At 40.7% G+C, this 26,150-nt stretch overlaps 2 protein-coding genes across 5 annotated transcripts in view; both read right to left on the reverse strand.

Moving 5' to 3' along the window:
* Positions 1–26,150, reverse strand: part of LOC148423168 (ras-associated and pleckstrin homology domains-containing protein 1-like) — a 78,046-nt gene that overhangs the window by 9,890 nt on the left and 42,006 nt on the right. For both annotated transcript variants that reach the window (XM_088416074.1, XM_088416073.1), the window contains 3 exons: positions 25,851–25,928; positions 4,201–4,275; positions 3,934–4,018 (listed from right to left, as the gene is read on the reverse strand). In XM_088416074.1, the coding sequence (XP_088272200.1) occupies positions 3,934–4,018; positions 4,201–4,275; positions 25,851–25,928 (238 nt within the window). The remainder of the gene's footprint in view (positions 1–3,933; positions 4,019–4,200; positions 4,276–25,850; positions 25,929–26,150) is intronic.
* Positions 5,918–22,091, reverse strand: LOC148423169 (uncharacterized). 3 transcript variants are annotated; one of them, XM_088416075.1, is made up of 19 exons: positions 21,752–22,091; positions 21,512–21,674; positions 21,203–21,395; positions 21,013–21,105; positions 20,779–20,862; positions 19,969–20,022; positions 19,658–19,741; positions 18,817–18,870; positions 18,553–18,636; positions 17,714–17,767; positions 17,451–17,534; positions 16,616–16,669; positions 16,362–16,445; positions 14,652–14,705; positions 10,036–10,144; positions 7,833–9,833; positions 7,485–7,637; positions 7,327–7,380; positions 5,918–6,841 (listed from the first exon to the last, which is right to left on the reverse strand). In XM_088416075.1, exons 1-19 carry the CDS (start codon positions 21,891–21,893, stop codon positions 6,585–6,587), a joined length of 3,855 nt encoding a protein of 1,284 aa, XP_088272201.1. In that variant the 5' UTR covers positions 21,894–22,091; the 3' UTR covers positions 5,918–6,584. The 3 variants fall into 3 exon arrangements, with proteins under 3 accessions (XP_088272201.1, XP_088272202.1, XP_088272204.1); XM_088416076.1 differs by lacking the exons at positions 20,779–20,862; positions 21,013–21,105; XM_088416078.1 differs by lacking the exons at positions 16,362–16,445; positions 16,616–16,669; positions 17,451–17,534; ... (5 more) ...; positions 20,779–20,862; positions 21,013–21,105.

Consider the following 26,150-nt stretch of genomic DNA (forward strand, 5'->3'; position numbering starts at 1 on the left):
AATGAGAAAAAAATAAAGTAGCAACAATGAAATACTCAGGTCATAATTTGTTGTCCCAAGATGGTGTATTTGAATGTGGTGCTAATTGAAGCGGTTTTCCTGTTTTAGCGCAGACAACTCAAATAAAAATCTCTGAGTTTGAACATGTGATATCAAGATAATTACATACTGTCATTTCCTGTAGGGAAAGAAGGGAGGGGTCAGGGATTACGATATGATAGGAAGTGAGTACCTCTCGCCAAAGGACGCACAGCAGGGTTTCTGCTGGCCTGTGTGTGTTTATGCCGTGTTCAAGGACAAGTCTCTTGTCAGTCGCTAATTCCATTAATTAAGCCACCAGTTAATCTGCATACAGCCTTTATGTTCATCCGGTTTTCAGAGGTTTGTATCCACTAATGAGGTGCCTTTTTACCTTCTACTACCCCCCCATTTTCAACAACAATGTTGAATGGCTGGTAGAGCCCTCAAGATGTAGGTTACATCACACGCATCACAACACAGGACCTAAATAAATAGCGTGTGTGCGTGTATGTCAAAGACCATTCAGTGGAGATGAAGCTGATAGTGGTGTGTATATGTGCCCGGAAAACACACATCTCTCCCATCTAGCCCCTCGAGCAGTGTGTGTACTCATCTTTGTTGAACATCTGAGTGCATGCACTCTTTGTACTATGCTGATGCAGCATGTAAGCACACTGGGACAACTTGCTACTGTACCAGTGACAACACATTCTCTGTATTTAGCCAGTGAAAATGCATGGATAATGGAACACCAATGTATTCCATCCTTCAATTGTTTATGATATTGTACAAGTAGTAAATAATGCATAATGCTCAAAACATAAGACATTTCAACATTTCAAGTCCAAACAGATAATTGCTATAGTTTTTAGCAATTAAACATTAACTTAATTCCACTGATTGTTGAAGCTTTGTTGGTGGAATTCTTTTGGTTGATGTTCAACATTCTGACCTGTCCGTTGTCATATTTTACACACCGTAATGTGTCAGACATTACCATAATGTGTCAGACATTTTTAAGGGGAAACAGGTCTAGAGTGCAGGCCGGCTAATCTATTGCCTGCACTCTTACTACAAAGACACGTTGTTGTAACATGCATGCACAGAAAGAGGTTTGGCAGAGTCTTGCTGAAATCAGCAGAGGAGGCTATGAATGAGACGTTGCTTGAATGGTAGCACGTGTCTTCCAGCTTGAAATGGTGACTTTAACAATGTGTACACAAGCCATGCCACTGTCACAGCTCCATATAATCAGAGATGCTGGTTTTGAATTTTGTATAGTAAGCGCACTGGGCTAGAAAATGTAGAGTCCAGATGTTTTGTTTCTTATGCCCTAGAGCAGACAACGTTCACAATTTACTAGAATATTTTAAAATGTGGACTCATCAGACCAAAGAACCCTTTTGCACTTTGCATCCTTTTGCACTTTGCATTCGTCCATCTTAGAGGATCTTGGGACCAGAGAAGCCCATGGTGGTTCTAGGTGTTGCATTAATTAGGTTTAAGTGGAAATTTTGACCGAACTCGAGCTATTTGATGTGTGATATCAAAGGAAAAACATACAAAAAAAACACTAGACGGCTAAAATATTGTATAGCTTGTCAAAACATGATGACTTTCAATATGCCACCATGTCACGCTCTTTTTCTGCCATTCAAAATTGGAAATATTGTCACTTTTGGACACATTGAAAACCCAGTTTTATCATGCATTTTCCCCCAGTTTCTGCATTATTCCTTTCAATGGCAACTCACGAACGGGGCGCAATCAAAATTTTTGTGTCGCCCCCCCCAAAACCACCAAGATGCGCTAGCAGCCAACTTATATACCATTTGCAAGCCTTTCAATGGCTAGTGGCCGAACTTATAACATTTGCAAGCCTTTCAATTCGATGTTCTTACCCTTTCAAAGTCAGCCCAAGCTGGTTGATAAGGCCAGGGTTGTGAAAAATCCCCTGACACCCAGGGGTTAATGTAGAGCCCAAATGTATTTACTGAGTACGATTTTCTGACGTGTTCCTGTGGTGATATCCTTCATACCAGGGATCTTCAATCCTGGTCCTTGAGGGTCAGTGTTCCAGATGTTTTATGTCTCTCCCTTCCATACGTCACCTAATTCAAATGATCAAGATCGTTATTCAGCTTCTGCAGACCTTGCCGATTGTCTTGATAATTTGAATCAGATGTGCTACAGTCAGGATGAATCAAATGTGTTACAGCCAGGAGACATATACAATACCCAGGAGAATGCCCCAAGGACAAGGATTGAAGACCCCTGCTTTACACAGTGATGTTGGTTTTTGATGCCGCGTCGGCAGAGGGATTGAGGTCACGGGTATTCAATATTGGTTTTTGTCTTTCCCACTGCAGTGACTTCTTCTTACTCTCTGAACCTTTTTGATGATATTATGAACCATAGATCATCAAATCCCCTTCCTTGCAATTGTACATTGTGAACCATTGTACCGAACACTGTTGAACTATTTTCCCAAGCATTTGTTCAGAAAAAGGTGAAACCCATCTTTGCTTGTGAATGACAGCGCAACTTCTTTTGTAACACGGCACCCAAATGTTTTCAATTCACCTGCAGGATTTTTGAAACTGGGGCTTAATGAGCATTCATCAACATCCTCAGTCTTTGTGCCACATTTTTCGAACATGCTGCAGCTATAAAAGTAAATGATTAAGGTGTATCACTTTAAACATTGATATTTTGTCTTAACAGATGACTTACATCAATACAGGTTGAACATGATTTGTAAAAAACGTATCCTCAACACAAAATTCCAACCTCATTGGAAATTGGTTTGTGAAAAAAATGAATGACATGTTAATGGCGTGCTCTCCAACCATGTGTTTGCTGGAAACAGGCCGCAATGAGTAAAAATATTTGTTGTTTTTTGCAGAGCATATATTTCAACCCCCCCACCACCTCGTCTACTACCTCCCAAGGGGCAATATTAATAGGGTGAGATGATAATTAGGATGTGATGAAATCACGCAAGATCAGAACTCCACGAGATTTTTACTGATCACTTCTCAATAACCAGAATCAAACGTGTGGTTTCAGCCAACATCATCGCCCCTGTACATTCAGACATCACTTCGTCTCATAGGCTAAAACTTAAGAAGACATTTGGGTAAATCTCACCAATGTTTCTAGAGAGCAAAGTAGGAAATGCTGATTACGCAAAAATGTAGAAGTTGGGTCATTCATAATTAAGTGTGTTATTTGGAGAAATAAATGCTCTAATTACTTTCAAATCACCTGTGTGGCGATGATTTGGTTGAGCCTGTAATGAAAGTGGGTCATCTCCTGTTTGTGTTTGCAGATATGATTAATTTTCCTCCCATCCCTTATGATTATATAATTGATAAATGCTAATTGTTATAATGTGACCGGCTGTATGTTGAGAGCATATTTACTCAATCTGACGTGGCTGAAATGTGTGTGATGACAGCCAATCAAACTTTTTCTTCTAACTTTGGTTTGCAAGTTTAAGTCGATGGCCATACATGACTTGGGGTCATCTTTGGAAGATGAGGCTATTTTGACAAGAGTTTCTTCCCCTAGCCGGTCTCTCCAGGGCTGCTTGGTAAAAATGTGTCCAAGCTATGTCATCAAAAAACAAGGCAAGAGAACCAACCTGCTGAACAATTTGAACAAGTATCACCCAAGCAATTTAGTTGCAACTGTTCTGTCTTTTTTTAAATATTATTCTACACTTGTATTAAGAATGATTGAATGGTTGCCAGACTGTGAAAGAGTGTACTGCAGTTATTTCAACCCTGTGACATAAAAGATGGAAGACCACTATGTTAATGGTTACTCTTTAGCGTGACATCTTTGGATGGGAATTAAAAAAAAAAAAAGCATATATCTGTAGGCGCTGGTTTGGGTGTGTTAAATTACCCATTTGTAGTTCATTAATGGTTTCCACCAGGGACCAGTCTGGACTGTAACCGCAGTGAGACTTCTCCAGCAAATTGTCCAGTACCTAAATCAGAGGACATTCTTCCCATAATCTGATTACAGCTAATAATTAATTTTCAATACTAAAAATGAACAACTAACCAATTTAAGTAACTTCAAAATACTTGTTTCAAAGTCTTTCTGTCAATTCTGTCAAAAAGATTTTGTGTCATTCTACTAGGATCAATTCTAACTGCAGTTGTTTACCTGTCTGACTGTTTGCCTCTCATCCACCATCATGGTCTTGGAGCTCTCGTCCGACAAATGAACGCGAATCACCAGCTGTGAAGACAAACATCACCCATCAATTCTGTTTTGAAACCAATTTGGGCTTCGGTCAACCAATACAAACAAAGGCAAGTTCCTTTTAGAACATTTGAGTATTCCAAGGAAGTCGTATTTTTGCTTGTTCTTGCAAATTTTGCATGTCACACAGTTAAAAATGTTAAATTAAAAATGTATTAAAAATTAAAAATATATAAAAAATTATTTAAAAAGTTCAGATTATGAAACTTGTGCCTCTGTGCCGCCTAACTTTAACATCTCACGTAAATTCAAGTAAATATAAAATGCATTATCTGAACAAGGACTTCAAGACCTTAAACCCAATTCAATTCTGTGTTGCTGTTTGTTAAAAAGCGACTGCCCCCTGAATTTAATAATTGTGCCACCCTTCCTATTCAGTGTTTTATGAGGGGACTTTGATTCAAAGATATATAAAAAATGTTTTTTCTGACACAATGCAAATGGCAAGAATGTAGTCGCAGCATTTTTAAGTGGCATTCTAATTAAGGGGCGAAGACTGCAGATTTGCTGAGAAAAAGACACACATCCCTTTGAAGCTAATGTTATAGAGTACTCCAAATCTTAGCCTCTAACATGGCGAACTGACAAATACTGTATGAATCCCATGCTCAATAACCATCTATTAGGAGATGATTTTGATTTTGTAAATAACTTCAGTTGTTTGAAGATATTTCTCTGCGATAGTCAACATATTTTACATCATACATTTAAACGCATTCAGGTAACATGAGTGCATTTTCTGTTTGTGTTTGAGTGATGCATTATAATAAATCCAGGCAGTTAATCCAGCAGCAATCTTTCTCCCTCAGTCAGATTGGGATTTCATTCGCAGTGGTCATTATGCTGTGTTATATGTGTGCGCGCATGACCCCAGCTGTTATCGACCATCTTGTGGAGTATCACTGACCTGACCCACATAGCCAGGCAGAGTGGACATGTGCCGGACACACACACACACACACACACACACACACACACACACACACACACACGCATACGTGTTTATAGGGTATAAATTGACAAGTGTCACAAACCGGCTCGATGGTGGTTTAAGTTGACACACCTTTTAAAAGGGCCTAGAACAATAGAAGTAAGGTCAAATCACTACCAAAAAATTGAGAAAATTTTAGAACACTTTAGCTCTTAGAAAAGAGGTTCAGAACCTGAGATCACAAGACCTGACTAGATGGTGGTTTCGGATGACACTTGAATTGTGGTATGCATGGACAAAACCAGGATTATGATGACTTTAAATGGACAACGAGGGCACACCCTCACCACCCAAAATTAACATAAACACACCAACCAGACACCAATGACGACACTTGAATTGTGGTATACATGGACACAACAAGAATATGTTGACTTTAAATGGACAACGAGGGCACACCCCCAACACCTAAAATTAACATAAAAACACTAACCAGACACCTCTATACAATAAGTGCACAGAAGCAAACGTGAGTATTGGCTGTAGATGAGTGATGATTTCAACCTTGTAAGTGCTCATTCACAACTAATTAATAGACACAAGACAGTAAAGAGTATCAACAATGTTGAGACCTTAAAACGGCAATGTTGTCATAACTACAATTTACCAAATTAAGAAGCAACTGCATGAAGGGTGTAGACAATTGTCTTTATTAACAATGGTTCATTTAACCCAGGCTCTTTCAATGAAAAGACCAAGTAGCCTGCCATTATGAAATTAACAGCATTATATAAAATTATAACGATTCCTGATTATCAAACTGTAAACAATGTCTGTCAAAAATACTGAATCAGACATTCTCAGTTAACAATAACAAGAGACCCAACGGAGTCTATCAAGATCAAGAAAAAAAAATCCACTAACTCAAATCACTTTTGGTTATGTGTGAGTTTTATAGTGGAGCTGTTTATTAATATTTAAACAAATGCAAAACTATTGTGGAACTCCAAACTTAAACATGGAAATGTGGATAGCATCTGAACAACTTTAATCCAAGTGCAATAATGTAAACTAAAGAGTTGATACACCTATTTAGCATTTTCTTAGCATTTTTTAGCATTTCCTGTCCAATTAATACATTTAAAAACACATTTTCCAACTGTTTTTTGGGGGATTCTCTATGTGACGTTCCCAAGATGAGCCGGGATTTGTCGCTATGTGAGCCTTGAGTATAGGTGATGAAATTTTCAGTTGAGTAGTAAAATATATTTGTAAAAGTATTAAGAGTACATGAAATTGATTGATTGATTATCGAAAAAAAAAAAACTTTTTATTGCTGAAAATGGCTATGGGTTTACAGCTTTTTCTGAGCCTGCTGCCTCTTGATTGTGATGATTCGGTTCCTTACAAAGTCTCTTATATTTTGTACCGTACGTTGTGACAACGCAGAGTCTTCTGCCTCCTTGCACTGCCTGCATTCAACTTTAGAGGCAAGTTTTCCTTTCCTAATGTGGCCTCCAAAATGTCGCATCACTGCAGCGATTTCTGGTTTGGTCCACATTCTCTTTGGCTGTCTTCTAGCGTCATAATCTTGACCAGCATCATCTTTTCCTGAGAGATATGCATGGTCAAAAACAGAACAAAAGTTATACACAAGTACTTGAACAATCAGAAGTAAGTCTGACTAATGTGTGAAAATTAAAAAGGCTGCAAAACAAATACGTGAAACCGCTGCTCTTCACAGTTTTTGGTAAGGGACTAATGCAGGCTTTCAAATGGCTGCAGGTTGGAAAAGAGGACTAAAGTTCTCTTTACAATGCCCGATTGCTCCATTCTGAGTCTCTGTCACAACAGCATATGGGACGTTGAAAAGCCCGGCTCTCAAGCACGCCTACAAGACACGTTGTGATTGGCTCCAGGCGTGATCATGGGAGTTGGGGTATATTACAACTCCTGCCCTGTCCTCCTTCTATCGACCAATGAGGGCAGCAGTCACGAATCATGTATCTTGGAGGCGTGCTTGAGAGCCGTGCTTCCCAAAGGAGAACCCATGGGAAGAGGGTTTTAACATTCAAAGACCTTAAATTTTGCCTTACCGCTAGATGTAGGGACTGTGTCTTCTCCTGTAGACATCACATGTGATTGTGTATCTAATAAAAAAAACAAAAATTACTTGTGAAAAATGCCTTGTCAAGAAGACTATTCTTGTCCCATCTAATGAAAGAAAAAAAAATCAAGAAAACTGAGAACACACCCTTGAATCCAGACTCCTGTTCATGTTTCAGGATCGTACAGACTGATGCTGGATCCAGGTCTTCGCCATGTTCAGGCAATGGTTGTTTGATCCCTTTGGTGATGCCCTTAGGCTCACTGTCATTATCTTCAGTCTCACTAAATGACAAGCTTTCTAGACAAAAAAACGTTGTCATAATGAAAGAACAGTGAGCCATCAGACCCTTAACTGAAGAAACTGGTCTGTATTAGTACAGAATGATCTTAGCTCACATGACCAATGAACCATTGACACAAGCGCGAAAGGATGTATGTGTATGTATGCGTGTGTGGTGAGGGTGGGGGGCTTTTAAAGAAAACATTAGCTTACCTTCGATTTCAATTTCATCCAGAGATTTTCCTTGTAGCCCGGAAAGATCACCTTTCTCTATGGAAAGTAGCAGTTTGGATATCTTTGCCAATTGTGTGGTTGGGACTGGCAACCTGTAGAAATCCCGATGGACCCGAATATCATGTCCCAGAAAATCTGCAACCTGGTCGAGTTCATTTTTTTTCAAATTCAGGATTTGTGATAGTGTGGCGACATGTTTTCGAAGGTGAGTTGACCTGAGGAACTCTGGCTGTTTTGCTCCACACAAGCTTGCATAAACACGCAAGCAATCATGTCCCCTGTAGTGGGTCAGGGTTTTAGGCCTTCCAAATAAAAAAACATTGTCATGCGGGACACTGCATTCCTTCCTTTTGCTACTCAGCAGTGATAGAGCTTCAACCGTAGACGGCGCAAGAAGAACCACAACCTTTCTCTCTCTTTTCCCAACAATTTCTACTCTGGTGAAATAGTTGCACAACCTCTGCTCCAGCTTAGACAGGCCCATGGCTACATCTTTATGCAGCTGTGTTCTGTCCCTCTCGTCAAAACTTTTGACGAGCATTTTTGAGACTTCTCCAGCGCGTCTACGATTGAATACAATAATTTGTGCTAAAGTAACTTTAGCAAGCTCAGCGTAGTTCTTTGGTGTTGCTTGCTCCTTCAAGTTAGTAACTGCACTGTGTGCCGTCTTCTGGAGGTACTGGTGAAGTACCTGGACATCCTCTGTGAAAGGCAGTGTTGTTGGTTTATTATACTTGGCACTGCTCAGGGTGTGCAGAGCTTTGTGGGAAACCAGCTCACACCACTGAGATCTGTACAGTTTCATGAAAGTTTCTGTTGACTTCACCAATGTGTCATCTTCTGCCATTAGGGCACGAGATTGAATGTGGTCGCAAATTTTCTTGAGCGATTGTCCCAATTTCAAAGCTAGGCTGGGTGTTTCATAGGAGAGGCTTTCGTCATTAAACCCAGCAACTTTCTTCACAGCTTGAATAACTGTCAGGAAGTTTGAGGGCTTTATGGCTTCTTCCATGCTGTTGATAGAGAAGTCAGCACGCAGACAAATCAGCAGTCGTCCCACTTCCCGGAGCTTTTGACGAATGTATTCATGCTTTGTTGAGTCTTGTCCATGTTTGCTGTACAAGGACTGGGCCAACTGAACAATGGATAGGTCATTTCGCACAGCCAGGCCAATATCATCCGTGTTCATTCGAGTCAGAATCTTCCAAATTCCACTTGAGAAGTGTTGGCTGAATACAGTCTGTTGGGCTGTAGCCAAACACAGAACTCTGGCTCGTCCTTCTTGTTTATCCAAATTCTCACTTTCTGGCCTAAAAGGACATCTTCGGACATGTCTCCACAGTTCTTTGCGTACAAATAATCCCTGACAGTGCATACAGTGCAAGAATTTTTGAGTCACAGCCGGAGCTTTAGGCCTCCTTTTTACTTTTAATTGTCCTTTTTCACCTCTGAGGATCCCAGTGTTATGTTGAAAATTGCCCCGGTTTCGCATTTTAAGAAATAGCGCTTTGCGTTCCTGTGAGTGTTCAGGGAGATAAAATGCATATGAAACTTCAGGGTGAGACATGTGTACTTTCAGGTGGCGAGTCAGTCTACTTTGTGGTTTACCACATACAAAACAGTAGTTTCTGTTGCTCAACTCAAGAGGTGGAGTTTGTTTATCTGTATTTGTCACATGCCTATTTGATGAGTCTTCATTAGAAACCTCTGAATCTGGTGTTTCACTGGGAGAGACTTCTACGGGCTTGGCAGGAGGGGGCAAACATTTTGTCATGCTGGCTTCGTTTGTTACATATGTGTCTAATCTGTTGGATGAACTACTACTGGGCAATGATGGTATTCTTTCCAAAATCATGCTTGAATCTGAATCAGATTCTGAATCTGGGACATATTCACTTTGGCTGTTCTCATCGGAGTCTAATATTCTATCCCCATCGTTCTTCCGTCTGTAGCAGGATAGATGCCAGACTCTTGAACAAACTGTAACAGAGTTTGAAAATGTTAGGCCAATATACAGTCAGAGTTGCAACACAATTTTACAATCAATTATATAGTTACACCATGAGGACCATAGTCAGAAACAAGGGTGCTGTGGATATTTGGTTACAAGGCTGTTTGGTTTCTGACTATAATGGCTCACTGTGGACATTTTGGAAAAAGCAATGCGTTCAATTTACTTTACCTTTGCATTTGTATCCAGTCCATGTCAAAGAAGATATAGGTCCCAAGCATATAACACACTTGTCAAAGGCAGACAGTATTATTGTCTCAAGAAGATGTTCACAACATTCCTGAGGACAAAAGAAAAAATCTCTGTAGAGCATGTTGGCAGAACATTTCAAAACCATATGGGATTGCACACTAAAAAAAAAAGTACAACAAAGATGCATAGATCAAATGTGGCTGCAATTACAAAGTATTACCCAAGTTTTTGTGTGCACCAAAATACTGCTGTTGACATGATAAATTGTAAAACAGGACAATTAACGGCTCTCATACCGCCTCAACACCGCGCCCTTACCACCCATCCATTCATTTTCAAGCGCTTCATTCTACAGTACGGTTGGGTTGTGAGGGTACCAGCTTGAGCAGGGAAGCCCAGATTTTCCTCTCCCTGGTCATTTCGTCAAGCTCCCCTGGGAGGATCCCTAGGCGTTCTCAGGCCAGCCCAAACACATAATCTCTCTGACATGTCCTGGGTCATCCCAGGCCCTTTTCCCATGCACGGAACACTTTACCAGGGAGGCGTCCACCTCAACTAGCTACTCTCAATGCCGAGGAGCAACGGCTTGACACTGAGACCCTCCAGTATGACAATGCTTCTCACCCTATCTCTTAGGGTAAGATCATCATGTGAAGGAAACTCAATTCAGTCACTTGTGTCCGGGATCTCATTCTTTCACCCATGACACATAGATGAGGGCAGGAATGTAGATCGACTGGTTAATGGAGAGCTTGGTCCTTTCCCTCCTACCAACACTTTCAAAAATTATCCCAAGATACTTAAACTCCGACACTTGGGGCAGGACGTTATCTACTCCCGACTGGGAAAGTGTACTCCACCTTTTTTCCAACAAAGACCATGATTCTGATCATCATCGACCCAAGACTTCACACTCGTCCCTCTCTGGGCCGTCACTTTATCGTGGTGGAGGGGTTTGCACGCCCCAATGATCCGAGGAGCTAAGTTGTCTGGGGCTTAATGCCCCTAGAAAGGTCACCCAGGGCAAACAAGTCCTAAGTAAGGAACCAGACTAAGCATGAACCATTTTCCTCTAATGATGGATAAAATACATGGAGTCGAGGTGCCCACATTCAGACGCCGGTCACTGTGGCCCCCCTCCGAAGCAAAGCCTGAAGGTGGGGCTAGCTGGCGAGTACCTGGTAGCCAAGCCCACACCCATGGGGCTCAGCCGGGTTCAGCCCATGGGGCTCAGCCAGGTTCAGCCCATGGGGCTCAGCACCTGTGGGATGGGCCGTAGGTCGGGTGGAGTGTGAGCTGGGCGGCGGCCAAAGACAAGAAACTTGGCGCTCCAACTCCAGCTGCAGAAGCTAGCTCTTGGGACATGGAATGTCACCTCTATGGCAGTGGGGATGGGGTGCTGCTGACCTCAACTTGGGACACCGTGAACCAGTGGACAGAATACTCTGAAGACATCATAAAACCCATCGACACGCCTTCTTCTGAGTAAGCAGAGTCCGGAAGCTCTGAGGCGGGCTTCTGGGGCTGAAGTCACCATCGTGGTCAAAAAAACTCCTTGGTGGCAAGGCCTTGGGGGTGGATGAGATCCGCCCGGCATTTCTAAAGGCTCTGGATGTAGTAGAGCTGTCCTGGCAGACACGCTTCTGCAACATCGCATAGTCATCCGGGACAACACCTCTGGATTAGTAGATTGGGGTGGTGGTTCCGCTTTTTAATAAGGGGGACTGGAGGGTGTGTTCCACCTATAGAGGAATCACACTCCTCAGCCTCCTCGGTAAATTCTATTCAGGGGTCGAATCTCGATTTCAGGAGGAGCAGGGTGGTTTTTGTCCTGGCCGTGGAAAAGTGGACCAAATCTACACCCTCGGCAGGATCCTCAATAGTACAAGTAATTTCGCTCATCCAGTCTACAAGTGTGTTGTAGACTTGCAGAAGGTGTTGAATCGTGTCCCTTGGGAAATTCTGTGGGAGTCGCTTTGGAAGTACGGTGTACCCAAAGCCTTGATACTGCCAATTTTGTCCCTTTAACACCACATTTCTGGCAGTTAGTTGAATCCGTTTCCAGTGGTGGTTGGACTCCGCCAAGGCTGCCCATTTTCACCATTTCTTTTCATTACCTTTATTCACAGAATCTGTAGGCGCAGCCAAAGCATTGAGGAGGGGTCTGGTTTCAGAGTTTCATTTCTGCTATTTGCGGATGATGTGGTGTTGTTGGCTTTTTCAGACCGTGACCTCCAAATCTCATTGGAGCAGTTCGCAGCTGAGTGTGAAGCAGAAGGATGAAGATCAGCATCTCCAAATTAGAGATCATGGTCCTCAGTCGGAAAAGGGTGGTGTGCCCTCTCGGGGTCAGAGATGAGGTCCTGCCCCAAGTGGAGGAGTTCAAGTATCTTGGGGTCTTCATGAGTGAGGGTAAAATGGAATGGAAGATCGACAGGCGGATCGATTCAACATCTGCTGTGTTCCAAACCCTGGTAAAGAGAGAGCTGAACCAAAAAGGCAAAGCAATCTACGTTCCTGCCCTCACAAGCTGTCTTTTATGACCAAAAGAACGAGATCTCAGAGACACGCAGCCGAAATGAGATTCCTCTGCAAGCTGTCTGGGCTCTCCCCTAGAGCCAGGGTGAGTAGCTCGGTCATCCGGGAAGGACCCAGTGTCGAGCTGCTGCTCCTCTCCGTTGAGAGGAGCCAGTAGAGGTGTAGTAGTTCGGGCATCTTGTTATCATGCCTCCCAGACATCTCCCTGGTGAGGTGTTACGGACATGTCCAACCAGGAGGAGACCCCAGGGACGACCCAGGACACGCTGGAGGGACTATGCCTCTTTCTTGGTGCGGGAACACATGGGGATTCCCCTAAAGGAGCTGGACGAAATGGCCGGAGAGAGGGAAGTCCGGGCTTCAATGCTGAGGGTGCAGCCCCCGCAATCTGAACCACGATAAGCTGAAGATGATGGATGGATAGGTTTCATATTCAAATCGCTCTGTAAGTTGGAGGTCCTTGCCTGAAGACGCCAACAACACCACATCATCACTAGTAGCAGAGAACAGAGAAGCAATACTGAGACCCCCATTACTTCTGATGCAACGATAAATTCTGTCCATAAAGGTAATGAACGGACTCCGTGACAAAGGGCAGCCTTGGCAGTGTCCACCTCTCACTGGAAACGAATTCAACTTCCCGTCGGAAATACAGACTAAACTCTGACATGGATGGTACAGGGCCCGAACAGTCCGTATCAGAGGGCTAGGTACCCCCCCTCCTGAAACAGCCCCCACAGAATTCAATGAGAGACACTGTCTAAGGCCTTCACTCCTTCTCAAAGTCCAAAAAGCACACACAGACTGGTTGGGCGAACTCCCATAAATGCTTGAGGATCCTGCGAAGGGTGTAGTGCTGGTCCATTGTGCCTCGGCCGGGACAAAAACCACACTGCTCTTCCTGAATCTGAGGTTCGACTTCCTGACGCACCCTTCTTTCCAGCACCCCCAATATATCTTATAGAGAAGGCTTAAGAGTGTGATCTCTCTATAATTGGAACACACCCTCTGGTCCCGCTTCTTAAAAAGGGGAATCATCGCACCGGTCAACCGATCTAGAAGCGCTGTCCCCGATGTCCGAGTGATGTTGCAGAGGCGTGTCGACCAGGACAGCACCACAACATCCAGAGCCTTTAAGAACTCCAGGCAGTTCTCATCCACCCCTGGGGGCCTTCCACCAAGGACTTTTTTTTTTGACCACCTTGGCACTTCAGCCACAGAGATGGGAGAGCCCAAGTGCTTCCAGACTCTGCTTCCTCTGAGGAAGACATGTCGGAGGAATTGAGGAGGTCTTCGAAGTATTCTGCCCACAGGTCAGCAGCGCGCTATATCCTTTGTAAATAATATTTATGGTGCACTGCTTACCCCTCCTGAGACGCCAGATAGTGGACCAGAATTTTCTCAAAGTAATCAGGATCTCATTTTCCATGGCCTCACCGAACTTCTCTCATACCCCGGTTTTTGCCTCGTCAAATACCCAAGCTGCACTCCGCTTGGCCAGTCAGTATTTGTCAGCTGCCTCTGGATTCCTACAAGCCAAAAAGACCCAATAGAACTCCTTCTTCAGCTTGAAGGCATTCCTTACCCTTGTCAACCAAAGGTTACAGGGATTTACATCACGACAGGCGCCTACTACCTTACGAAACTTCAATCAGGCGCCTCGATAATGGAGACGCGGAACATGGTCCCCCTCCCCCGAAACGTGGGACAAATTCTTCCAGAGTTGGGAGTTGAAACGCCTTCTGAGGTGGGACTCTACCAGATATTCCCAGCAGACCTGCACAATATGTTTGGGTCTGTCAGGTCTGACCGGCATCTCCCCCGTTTACCACCGGGTATGTCAGACCGGGACGAGCCCCCGGGGATTACCCAGGGCACGCTGGAGAGAATATGTTTCTCGGCTGGCCTAGGAATGCCTGGAGATAGCCATGGAGGAGCTGGACGATGTGGAAGTCTAGGCTTCCCTGCTGAGGATGCGGCCCCTGGTACCAGACCCCAGATAAGCGGAAGATAATGGACGGACAGATGGATGAATTCAATTTACCAACTGAATTTACCTGTTCAATGCCTTCAAACTCTGAGCTTAGGGATGGCAGCGCTACATCAGGCTGCTGTAAAGAGAAATGAAGAAAAAATTAACCTCAGATGACCAAACCGTTGTAGGCACAACACATTACATCACAGTGGGGATTCTTAGTGATACAGGATCAAGAATCATTGCGTTTTACTTGGTCATTTCACAAACAATCGTCTAACAACTACTGATAGAGTGTCCGTTTCTTCTGATCCATGTATAGTGTTAGGTTGAATTCGTATTCCTGTTTGTACTGTCATTTAATACATTTATAAAGCAACTGAAAGTAAGAGCATACTGCTGACAGGAGAAAAAGGGACAGTCTGTTTATATACAAGTAGTATTACTTCCCCACAATACTATCCTAAAGAGCATATATATTTTTAAATGATTACATTGATAGTAACATTTGAATTCCTGCACACAATTGTATTTGACAATGCCATATTAATGATTCATTATCAAGCCTACAAAATGTCATTACTCCACCATTATCAAATTACATAAATGAAACATTATTTATGTAATTAATATTCCCTCAGTTCCCTCCTTAGCGTAATATTGTCTCAGTTGTTTTCAATTGGAAATGACCCAATAGTTTTCTTGACACTGCGCATTTAACATAAGAAAATCTGCTGCACTATTGAAAATGTGTAGCAGGTTAGGGTTTTGAAAATCTCAAAGACAACCACACATGACATGATGTGCTGGTATACGATGTGAAACTAATGTAAACTACTATGGCTAGCCTACTTTGCGGTAGGTTAGCCATAGCAATAATTATATTAATTAGTAAGTAAGGAATCTGTTGAAACCTTCCCATTTATTCATGGTGAATTTGAATGTTTTGAGAAATTTGGCTACATTTGCAAGCAAATTAGTGTTCTAAGAATAATGTTCTCATATACACTTTTATAGTGATTTATTGGCATACGGCCAAAAGAGCATTTTAATTTTGCTTAGAATTAAAAACTCACCGAATCATTAATTCTCTTAACCAGATTCAAAATCATTTGCTTCCCTCCCTCAAGCAGTTTTTTATTGGCCTTATCAAATGCTTCCTCACGCTGAGCATGATGCTTCCGTAGGTTTTGAAGTCGGCGACTTGCTCTTAACTGTCAAAACACATGACACAAATCGGTCGTGTCGAAGAACAATCGTACGATTTTATTGTACGAAAAGGGGCAGTATGTTTTAGCAGGGATTAACGTGTGTATAAGAGCAATGTAGAAGACTTAATAAACTAACACAGTTTGATAGCGTGAACTTATTGAAGACTGTCAGATAGGTGATAATATGTGACTGCGAGACTTGTAGATAAAGCCAGGTGAAATGTCACTTTAAACCATAATCCTGCAAGCACACACACATAGACATGGAGGTGAGTTTGACTCCTAAACCTCCAAACTGAATAGTTTCGGTGGGAATGTCTGCATATGCCTGTGTCAGTGTAAACCATATACGAAGATGAACACACACACACACACAGCCGTTGGTGTGACTTAAAAATGTAATAATGACTGTATAATACACTACAAATCCAGTGGATCTGGCTCAAGTCTATTAATATTAATAAGCCTCTAAATAGTTTTAGTACTGGTGACTTGACACAGAACTTAGAAAATACTGTAGTTGTTGAACTCAACCGGAAGTTGGATTCTTAATGATGCTTATTGGCGCTGAGATGATTTACCTTTTCAGAATTGGTCAGTGGCTGCAGTACTGGACCAAGTTCAGTCTTGCTCGAGGTCATTAAGTCCCTTCTCTCCATCGTACACTGAAATACAGGGTCAAAACACACAGATATGCACAGGAACAATCAAACTCCATGGAATTGTTTAATTACAAATTGAATAAAGTTGCAAGAATATGCCTGAAAGGTAAACTTTTGACAGTTTTTCACTCCCAGTGATGCTGTTAAATTTATATTCAACAAAATGTGTGTACCGGTTCAAAGTCTTCAACATTTGAGGGCTGGGGAGACATCTCCACATCAGGATGCTGTAAATAGACAGGAAAGAAAATTCAAACTTTGATGCTCATACCTTCAGAGGCACAACGCATTACATCACAGGGAGGTGATTTTGAGTGATACAGGATCAAGAATCATTGAGTTTTACCTGGTCATTTCACAAACAATAATGCACCAAGTACTGATAGAGTGTCAGTTTGTTCTGATCTATGGAGACTGTTAAATTGAATTTGTATTCTGTTCATTCTGTCATTTAATGCAATTCTAAAGCAATTGAAAGTAAGCGCATACTGATGACATTGTAGGAAATGAGACAGTATGTTTTAGCAGGGATTAACGTGTGTATAAGAGTAATGTAGAAGACTTAATAAACTAACACAGTTTGATAGCGTGAACTTATTGAAGACTATCAGATAGGAGATAATATGTGACTGTGAGACTTGTAGATAAAGTGAGGTGAAATGTCACTTTAAACCATAATCCTACAAGCACACACACGGAGATGAGTTTGACTCCTAAATCTCTAGACTGAATAGTTTGGGTGGGAATGTCAGCATATGCCTGTGTCAGTGTAAGCCATATTCTAAGATGAACATACACACACGGACGTTGGTGAGACTTAAAAATGTAATAATGACTGCATAATACACTATAAATCCAGTGGATCTGGCTCGAGTCTATTAATATTAATAAGCCTCTAAATAGTTTTAGTACTGGTGACTTGACACAGAATGTAGAAAATACTGAAGTTGTTGAACTAACCGGGAAGTTGGATTCTTAATGATGCTTATTGGGGCTGAGATGATTTACCTTTTCAGAATTGGTCTGTGGCTGTAGTACTGCATGAGGTTCAGTCTTGCTCAAGGTCATAAAGTCCCTTCTCTCCATCGCACACTGAAATACAGGAAGATACAGGGTCAAAACACACAGGAATGCACAAGAACAATCAGATTCCAGGGAATTGTTTGATTACAAATTGAATAAAGTTGCAAGAATATGCCTGAAAGGTACACTTTTGGCAGTTCTTCACTCCCAGCGACGCCGTTAATTTTATATTAACAAAATGGATGTACCGGTTCAAAGTCTTCAACATTTGAGGGCTGGGGAGACATCTCCACATCAGGATGCTGTAAATAGAAAGGAAAGAAAACTCAAACTTCGATGACCATACCTTCAGAGGCACAATGCATTACATCACAGGGGTGATTTTGACTGATACAGGATCAAGAATCATTGAGTTTTACTTGGTCATTTCACAAACAATAGTGCAACAAGTACTGATAGTGTCAGTTTATTCTGATCCACGGAGACTGTTAAATTGAATTTAAATTCTGTTCATTCTGTCATGTAATGCAATTCTAAAGCAAATGAAACTAAGCGCATACTGATGCCATTGTAGAAAAAGGGACAGTATGTTTTAGCAGGGATTAACACGTGTATATGAGAGCAATGTAGAAGTTAATAAACAAACACAGTTTGATAGCGTGAACTTATTGAAGACTATCAGAAAGGTGATAAAATGTGACTGTGAGACTTGTAGATAAAGCGAGGTGAAACGTCACTTTAAACCATAATCCTACAAGCACACACACACACACACGGAGGTGAGTTTGACTCCTAAACCTCTACACTGAATAGTTTTGGTGGGAATGTCAGCATATGCCTGTGTCAGTGTAAGCCATATTCTAAGATGAACACACACACACGGACGTTGATGAGACTTAATAATGTAATAATGACTGCATAATACACTATAAATCCAGTGGATCTGGCTCAAGTCTATTAATATTAATAAGCCTCTAAATAGTTTTAGTACTGGTGACTTGACACAGAACCTAGAAAATACTGAAGTTGTTGAACTAACCGGGAAGTTGGATTCTTAATGATGCTTATTGGGGCTGAGATGATTTACCTTTTCAGAATTGGTCTGTGGCTGTAGTACTGCATGAGGTTCAGTCTTGCTCAAGGTCATAAAGTCCCTTCTCTCCATCGCACACTGAAATACAGGAAGATACAGGGTCAAAACACACAGGAATGCACAAGAACAATCAGATTCCAGGGAATTGTTTGATTACAAATTGAATAAAGTTGCAAGAATATGCCTGAAAGGTAAACTTTTGACAGTTTTTCACTCCCAGTGATGCCGCTAAATTTATATTCAACAAAATGGATGTACCGGTTCAAAGTCTTCAACATTTGAGGGCTGGAGAGACATTTCCACATCAGGATGCTGTAAATAGAAAGGAAAGAAAACTCAAACTTCGATGACCCTACCTTCAGAGGCACATCGTATGACATCACAGGGGTGATTTTGAGTGATACAAGATCAAGAATCATTGAGTTTTACTTAGTCATTTCACAAACAGTAGTGCACAGAGTACTGATAGAGTGTCAGTTTATCCTGATCTCCGGAGACTGTTAAATTGAATTTGTATTCTGTTCATTCTGTCATTTAATGCAATTCTTAAGCAATTGAAAGTAAGCGCATACTGATGACATTGTACGAAAAGGGACAGTATGTTTTAGCGGGGAGTAATGTGTGTATAAGGGCAATGTAGAAGTTAATAAACAAACACAGTTTGATAGCATGAACTTATTGAAGACTATCTGATAGGTGATAATATGTGACTGTGAGACTTGTAGATAAAGTGAGGTGAAATGTCACTTTAAACCATATGCCTACAAGCTCACACACATACATACGGAGGTGAGTTTGACTCCTAAACCTCCATACTGAATTGTTTCGGTGGGAATGTCTGCATATGCCTGTGTCAGTGTAAGCCATATACGAAGATGAACACACACACACACAGCCGTTGGTGTGACTTAAAAATGTAATAATGACTGTATAATACACTACAAATCCAGTGGATCTGGCTCAAGTCTATTAATATTAATAAGCCTCTAAATAGTTTTAGTACTGGTGACTTGACACAGAACTTAGAATATACTGTAGTTGTTGAACTCAACCGGAAGTTGGATTCTTAATGATGCTTATTGGCGCTGAGATGATTTACCTTTTCAGAATTGGTCAGTGGCTGCAGTACTGGACCAGGTTCAGTCTTGCTCAAAGTCATTATGTTGCTTCTCTCCATCACACACTGAAATACACGAAAATACAGGGTCAAAACACACAGATATGCACAGGAACACACAGGAACAGTCAGACTCCAGGGAATTGTTTGATTACAAATTGAATAAAGTTGCAGGGATATGCCTGAAAGGTAAACCTTTGCCAGTTTTTCACTCCAGTGATGGTGTTAAATTTATATTATGTTATTATTATGTTTATATTTTGATGTTATATATCATATGTATACAGATGTACCTGTTCAAAGTCTTCAAGGTTTGAGGGCTGGAGAGACATCTCCATATCAGGATACTGTAAACAGAAAGGAAAGAAAACTTAAACTTCGATGACCATAGATCGTGTTAGGCTGAATTTTTATGACTGTTTGTTATGTCATTTAATACAATTCTAAAGCAATTGAAAGTAAGTGCATACTGATGACAAAGGAGAAAAAGGGACAGTCATTTTTGGCGGGGATTAACATGTGTATACGAGAGCAATGTGAGTTGTTAATAAACAAAGTTCGATAAAGTGAAGTTATTGAAGACTAACAGATAGGTGATTATATGTGACTGTGAGACTTGTAGATAGAGCGAGGTGAAATGTCAATTTAAATCATATGCCTACAGTATGTGAACACACACATACACATGTAGTTTTACTCCTCAACCTCTACACTAAATAAATTTGGTGCGAATGGCAGCATATGCCAGTGTCAGTGTAAGCCATATTCTAAACTGGAAACACACACACACACACACACATACATATACATATATACATATACATACATATATATACATACATATATATATATATATATATATATATATATATATATATATATATATATATATATATATATATATATGGACGTTGGTGTGACTTAAGAATGCAATAATGACTAAAAAAAACACTGTAAATCGCACTCTTGTCTATTAATATTAATAAGCCTCGAAATAGTTTTAGTACTGGTGATTTGACAAAGAACATGGAAAATACTGTAGTTGCTGAACTCCATCGGAAGTTGGATTCTAGATGATACTTAGTGGTGCTAAGGTGATTTACCTTTTCACAACTGGTTAGAGGCTGTTGTATTGAACCAGGTTTAGTCTGGCTCAAGGTCATTAGGTCCCTTTTCTCCATCACACACTGACATACAGAAAAATAAAGGGTCAAAACACACACATACTTAGTGGACTTCTTAATTTCTACTGTTATTTTCGGATGCATGCTAACCTTATACTGTGAACCTTTTCAAGCCAAAAAGTGTATTAGCTGTGAAAAGAATGCATAATTTACCTCCTGAAATGATTTCAGGGCATTTAAGGGGGCTGCAGTTGTATTTTCCCCTGTCATGAATTTGTTTTGGGACTTTTTACATAGGCCAGATTCCTGAGATTGAAACGGCATACAGTCAGCACTGTTTTTTCTGATTGCTTTTTTTTTTCTATTAACAATAACCAATCTCATCACATGCTGTTATGATCACCTTGTCTCTCCATGGCCATTCAGAGTCTCCGTAATCATATGTGATCTCCTCTCCTGGGTAAATGTCCTGTGTTGCAAACAAACACAAGTGGGGCTTTCCTTGCACATTTAAAGACTTCATTTTGGCATTTGGGTTGATGTGGTCATCATTGACCAGTCTTCCCAGCGATCCATCCTCTTTTGCTGCATCAACACTTGAAAAAGAACACACATTATTAAAGTATATGCTTGAAAGTGTAGACTATCATGATTTACGATCCTATTAAATAAATTAAAAAAAAATCTGGTTAAACATGGACTTGATAAACACCACCAAGCTCTTCCATTGAAGCGAAACTCAAACATGAAGGCTTTCATGTTGTTATGGTACACCCTCTGTCTTCTCTCACATTCTTGTATGTTGATAAGTTCACCACGATATTCTAGCAAGAAGTCTCCTTTTTCAAAAGAAGCGCAAGCAAAGACTCCTCGCCCTAGAATTGAAAAAACAACATTAATGATGTAAGGTGAAAGAATCAATTGTCAAATGTCATTGTGAGATTTAGCTTACCTTTGAATGCATTGATGTATTTCACATCCATTCCAAGCTTGTCTTTTCCAGAATCAATGTAAAGTCTTGCTTCATTTTTTGGATCCAGACACCTTCGCCTTGGCATTTTTTTTTTCTGATTTTGAATCAAGAGCTCCTTCATTCAAATAAAGCCAACGAAAAAAAAGGGTTTTAAAGGCACTACACAAAAGGCACTCATTATTCAATGAATTCATCAGTACGTGACAAAATTAAGAGTGAATCTGTCACAATGCAGAATCCCATCAATGTGCAGTATGCATGTCCGCCATTTCTTCCAAATAAGATACAATTATTATGGTAGAGCAACTGTCTGATCCAGGCAGAATGTACCATAACTCCCCAAGTAAAATATGGACTTTTTCTTAGAATTTTTACGCTCAGATGTGCATTTATATATCAACCGTATTCTTGCTTACATATATCACCGTAACGGGACAAGGATGAGGAAGTCCGTTAGCTCTTGCAGCTAACTAGCTGCAAATAGTTTGTGTAAACAAACGCGGAAAAGTATTCCGTTAATTACCTGGTCCATTCAATTAAATGTACAGGTCTAGGATCGAACGAACGAGGCCAAGCAAGCAAAAACATTTAACACATATAAACCTAGAGATCCACCTGTTACAGCCCCCTTTGCATATAAACTAATGCACAAAACGTCCCGTGTTATCAATCATAAAAACGTCTTTAAAAAAAAAAGGCTTAACAGGCCCTCTCATGAAAAAATAACCTCGTGAAACCTAATCTGACCGTACTCACGTATAACTAGAAGTATTTACAGTGATTATTTATTGAATACTTACCTAAAAGGCCAGTCCAATGTCCCTTTCGCGGCAAATTGAAGTCTTTCCCGGGAAATTTGGTGCTAGGCCACGCCAACTTCTACGTCACGTCTCCGCCTCCAGCGTGTGTGTTTTTTGTGTGTGTGTATGAAAGTGCAATAATAAAAAACGACCAGCAGGGTGTCATACACACACACAGAAGTCATGCAAGGTGTAATACATTGACAGCTCCAAAAATCATATTTATAAGTTATTTAGAAAATAAATACAGCATAATTATTGTCCCAGCTGAGTAGTAGGCTCACATTTTCCTCTTTTTTTTCAAAAAAACGTTCTTTTATGCCCTAAAAAATTAAAATATAAGTCTTGAATTAGACTGACACTTGGTTTGTCAATTTATTCACAAGTGTCCACTTTTCCCAGGTGAAAAGTCTGGTATTTTGGCGGTCTATACCATATATACAAACGCACACACACACACGCGCGCGCGCAAACACACCCACAGACATTTTCTTCTTGTCCAACATAGACCTACGTACAAAAAAGGGTGGCCTTACTGGTACTTTAAAGCCTGAGGGGAGAAAAAAAGTGTGTCGTCCGCATCCATCCACAATAACGACCTATTTAACAAGTAATTGTACAACGACTCAACTCAATGTAATTTAAAGTATTAACTTTGTGCCAAAATATTGCCCCTTTCACACCAGGGGGGGTTGGTTCAGTCTGCTTGCTTCTTTTAATAACCTGCCGTTTGCTGCAACAAGCACTCGCTGCTAACAGCCAATTGATTTTACCCCTCTAGCTCGTCCCACTATAGTAATTATTGTAAGAAAGAGACCGGCCGATATAAAAATTTGGCCCTTACCCCCTTGTAAAATCACAAAGAAACCGTTACGAACTACAATCTGTTAAAGCTGAGTTCAATTTCACAGGCCAGACCCAAAACCTATGGACACAACCTTTAATGAATTCGAAAATCACCTTGAAGTGAAGTAGGCAACAAAATCCTATGAAGAAATCGATCATGCCATCATCCAAAGAAAGTCCAGAAGAAAAAATAGGAAAAAAAGCAATTGAAATATATCAGTCTGGAGAAGATTACAAAGCCATTTCCAAAGATGCAATTATCCACAATTGAAGAAAACTGGGAAAAGAGCAAACCTTCTCTGGAGTGATCAACCAATAGAGATTATTCCAAGGGTATGACAAAGAACAATCCGGAAGGTCACAAAAGAAGCTTGGAAAACATTTAAAGGACTGCGGCCCGCATTGACTACAGTTAAGGAAAGTGATCACAACTCCAGTATAAGACAGACACTGTCCAAAAATGGCATCCATGAAAAATGACAAAAAACACTGCTGTCACAAAAACACACATTCACTCACATTTCACAAACAGGAAATTGATGATTCTCAAGGCTCTTGAAGAAACATACTCGGGACTGATGACTAAAAACAAAACTTTTTGGAAGGTGTTCAGCCAGGGCACATCATTTGATAAAAAGAACATGATGCCAACAGTAAAGCATGGTGGTGGCGGTTTGATTGTCCGGGGCTGCTTTGCTTCTTCAAGACCAGGACAACTTAGGTCATAAAGCAGACCAACAATCAGAAACAAACCAGCAGATCAACCGCAGAATGGCTCAAAAAGAACAAAATGAAGGTTTTTGAGTGACTTGAGTCAAAGTCCAGATTTAAACTTAACTGAGATGCTGTGGAGCAATCTTAAAATTAGGAAATCCTACTAGAAAACCCTTCAGTGTGGCAGTTAAAACATTTCTGCAAGGAGGAATGGTCCATAGTTCTTTCATAGCAGTGCGAAAGATTTATCACAACGTTTGATTTCAGTTACAGCTGCCAAAGGTGGAACAACTTGCTATTAGGTTCAGAGAGGGTTGTCTCAGCGTGATAGTCGTATTGCTTTGATGAAAAAAAAAAAAACAACCTTTCAGTGATATACAAAAAGTGATAACAACCCCCCCCTTTATTATTGCTCTCTCCGTCCTTTCAAGATGCTTATTATTTGATAACAGATCCACCAATCAACATCCACCATTTATGTCGGCCGGATATATTTTTCTTTGTTGTGGGGAAATGTGCTGTGGATAGAATGTCTGTCACCCTTCTACTGTTGGGATACTGTCTTACCGATAAGCTGTTTGACAATTTAAAGTTGTTTTAAATAGTCAAGGTTTCAATAGCCTCCAAAGCTGTTTGTTACCATTAATGGGGTCTTGTTTTCTTCTCGAAGGAACTTAAAAGAAATGCACAATAGTGGCTACTTACAGTCGACTTTTCAGTTGGTTGGGTGCCAGTTTTTACTTTCCTAACTTGGGTGGGGGAAAAGGGAGGTTAGATTAAAAGTTGCATTGCCCCCTCAAGAGATTGTGATGTATCTACCTAATCGCCCTCCCAAAAGAACATAGAGCTGTAACTTTATTACAGTCATAGAATAATTGCTTTTTAGTCGTTACAGTAAGTGGCCAAATACTGCATTGTAATACCTGGTAATATGGCCCAAAAACAAAAACCTGTTTCTTAGTCCTGGCGGAAAATTATAATTTTAATCGACCTAGCCAACATTTTTTGAAAATATACTACGGTATATTAAATAATAAATCCTAAGCAAACCATCCATCCGGCATTCTGCCAATTGTGCAAAACTTGCTTTCCCAACTCTGCTTATTTTCAAATAGTTGATTTTTTAAAATGAAAATAATATGAATAATTCATTTCTTGCCCAGTACTTCTTGACAGAGTATTTGCACTGAAACACATTGCAATTGTTATGGAATTTATAGGCTTTTTGGTAAGATTTGTAAAATAGTCTGGGGAAAAAGTCCTTTTGGGTTTCCTTGATTTGAAGCTTCAAATGTAACAGAACAGATAAGTGGTCTGCCAAAGAGTGTGTGTGGACAAGTAAAAGTGAAGATTCTTATTCACTCACACGAGAGCCTACAAGATGAAAACCAACCCCAGAGTAGAAGTAATTCAAATGAGTCGGGAGGCAAAAACCATAAAGTACAATGAACTCTTATCTGTCAAGATCACCATTCTAGCTGCACAGAGTTCTTATGTTAGGCGAAAGGCCCTTTGTTAAAATCAAAGCCAGGTGGTCAGTGGACAACAAAATATTATACTAAAACAGGCTAAGCACTAATTTCCTACCACACATTGTTCAGAGAGGTGTAAATAATAAAATATTATACTAATATAGGCTAAACACTAATTTTCTACCACACATTGTTCAGAGAGGTGTAAATAATGTTGTGAGCAAAATCTGTAAAAGACAACCTCACCTTTTTCACCTGGGCCTCTTTGATTTTCTCCAGGGCAACTCTGATGTTGTCTGCCTTCAGTTTGGCAGCCTGCTCCTCCTGCAAGCACGCAAAAAAAGATCCACACACAGCTCAGTAGGGTCAACAGATGACTTTGCCGCCCACCAAAATGGCTCCAATTATCTCAACTTTACCTGACTCCTCCAGCAGGAATTCATTGCTTTTCTCAGTGTTCTCTCACCGATTCTGTCTGCGTTAACATCCAATCATGCCGGAAAACTGAAGAATACGCCTCTGGAATGTTGTGCTCCAGTTTTTTCC

This window comes from Hippichthys cyanospilos, chromosome 5 (genome assembly GCF_059441005.1).
Source record: "Hippichthys cyanospilos isolate Australia breed blue-spotted pipefish chromosome 5, RoL_Hcya_1.0, whole genome shotgun sequence".
Taxonomy (NCBI): Eukaryota; Metazoa; Chordata; class Actinopteri; order Syngnathiformes; family Syngnathidae; genus Hippichthys; species Hippichthys cyanospilos.

Coding starts and splice junctions, on each gene's coding strand:
- LOC148423169 (XM_088416075.1), bottom strand. CDS start 21,893: ATGAAGGAGCTCTTGATTCAAAATCAGAAAAAAAAAATGCCAAGGCGA. Junction 21,106..21,202: donor AATGGCCATGGAGAGACAAG/GTGATCATAACA, acceptor TTTCAATCTCAG/GAATCTGGCCTATGTAAAAA. Junction 20,023..20,778: donor CTCTAACCAGTTGTGAAAAG/GTAAATCACCTT, acceptor TTCTGTTTACAG/TATCCTGATATGGAGATGTC.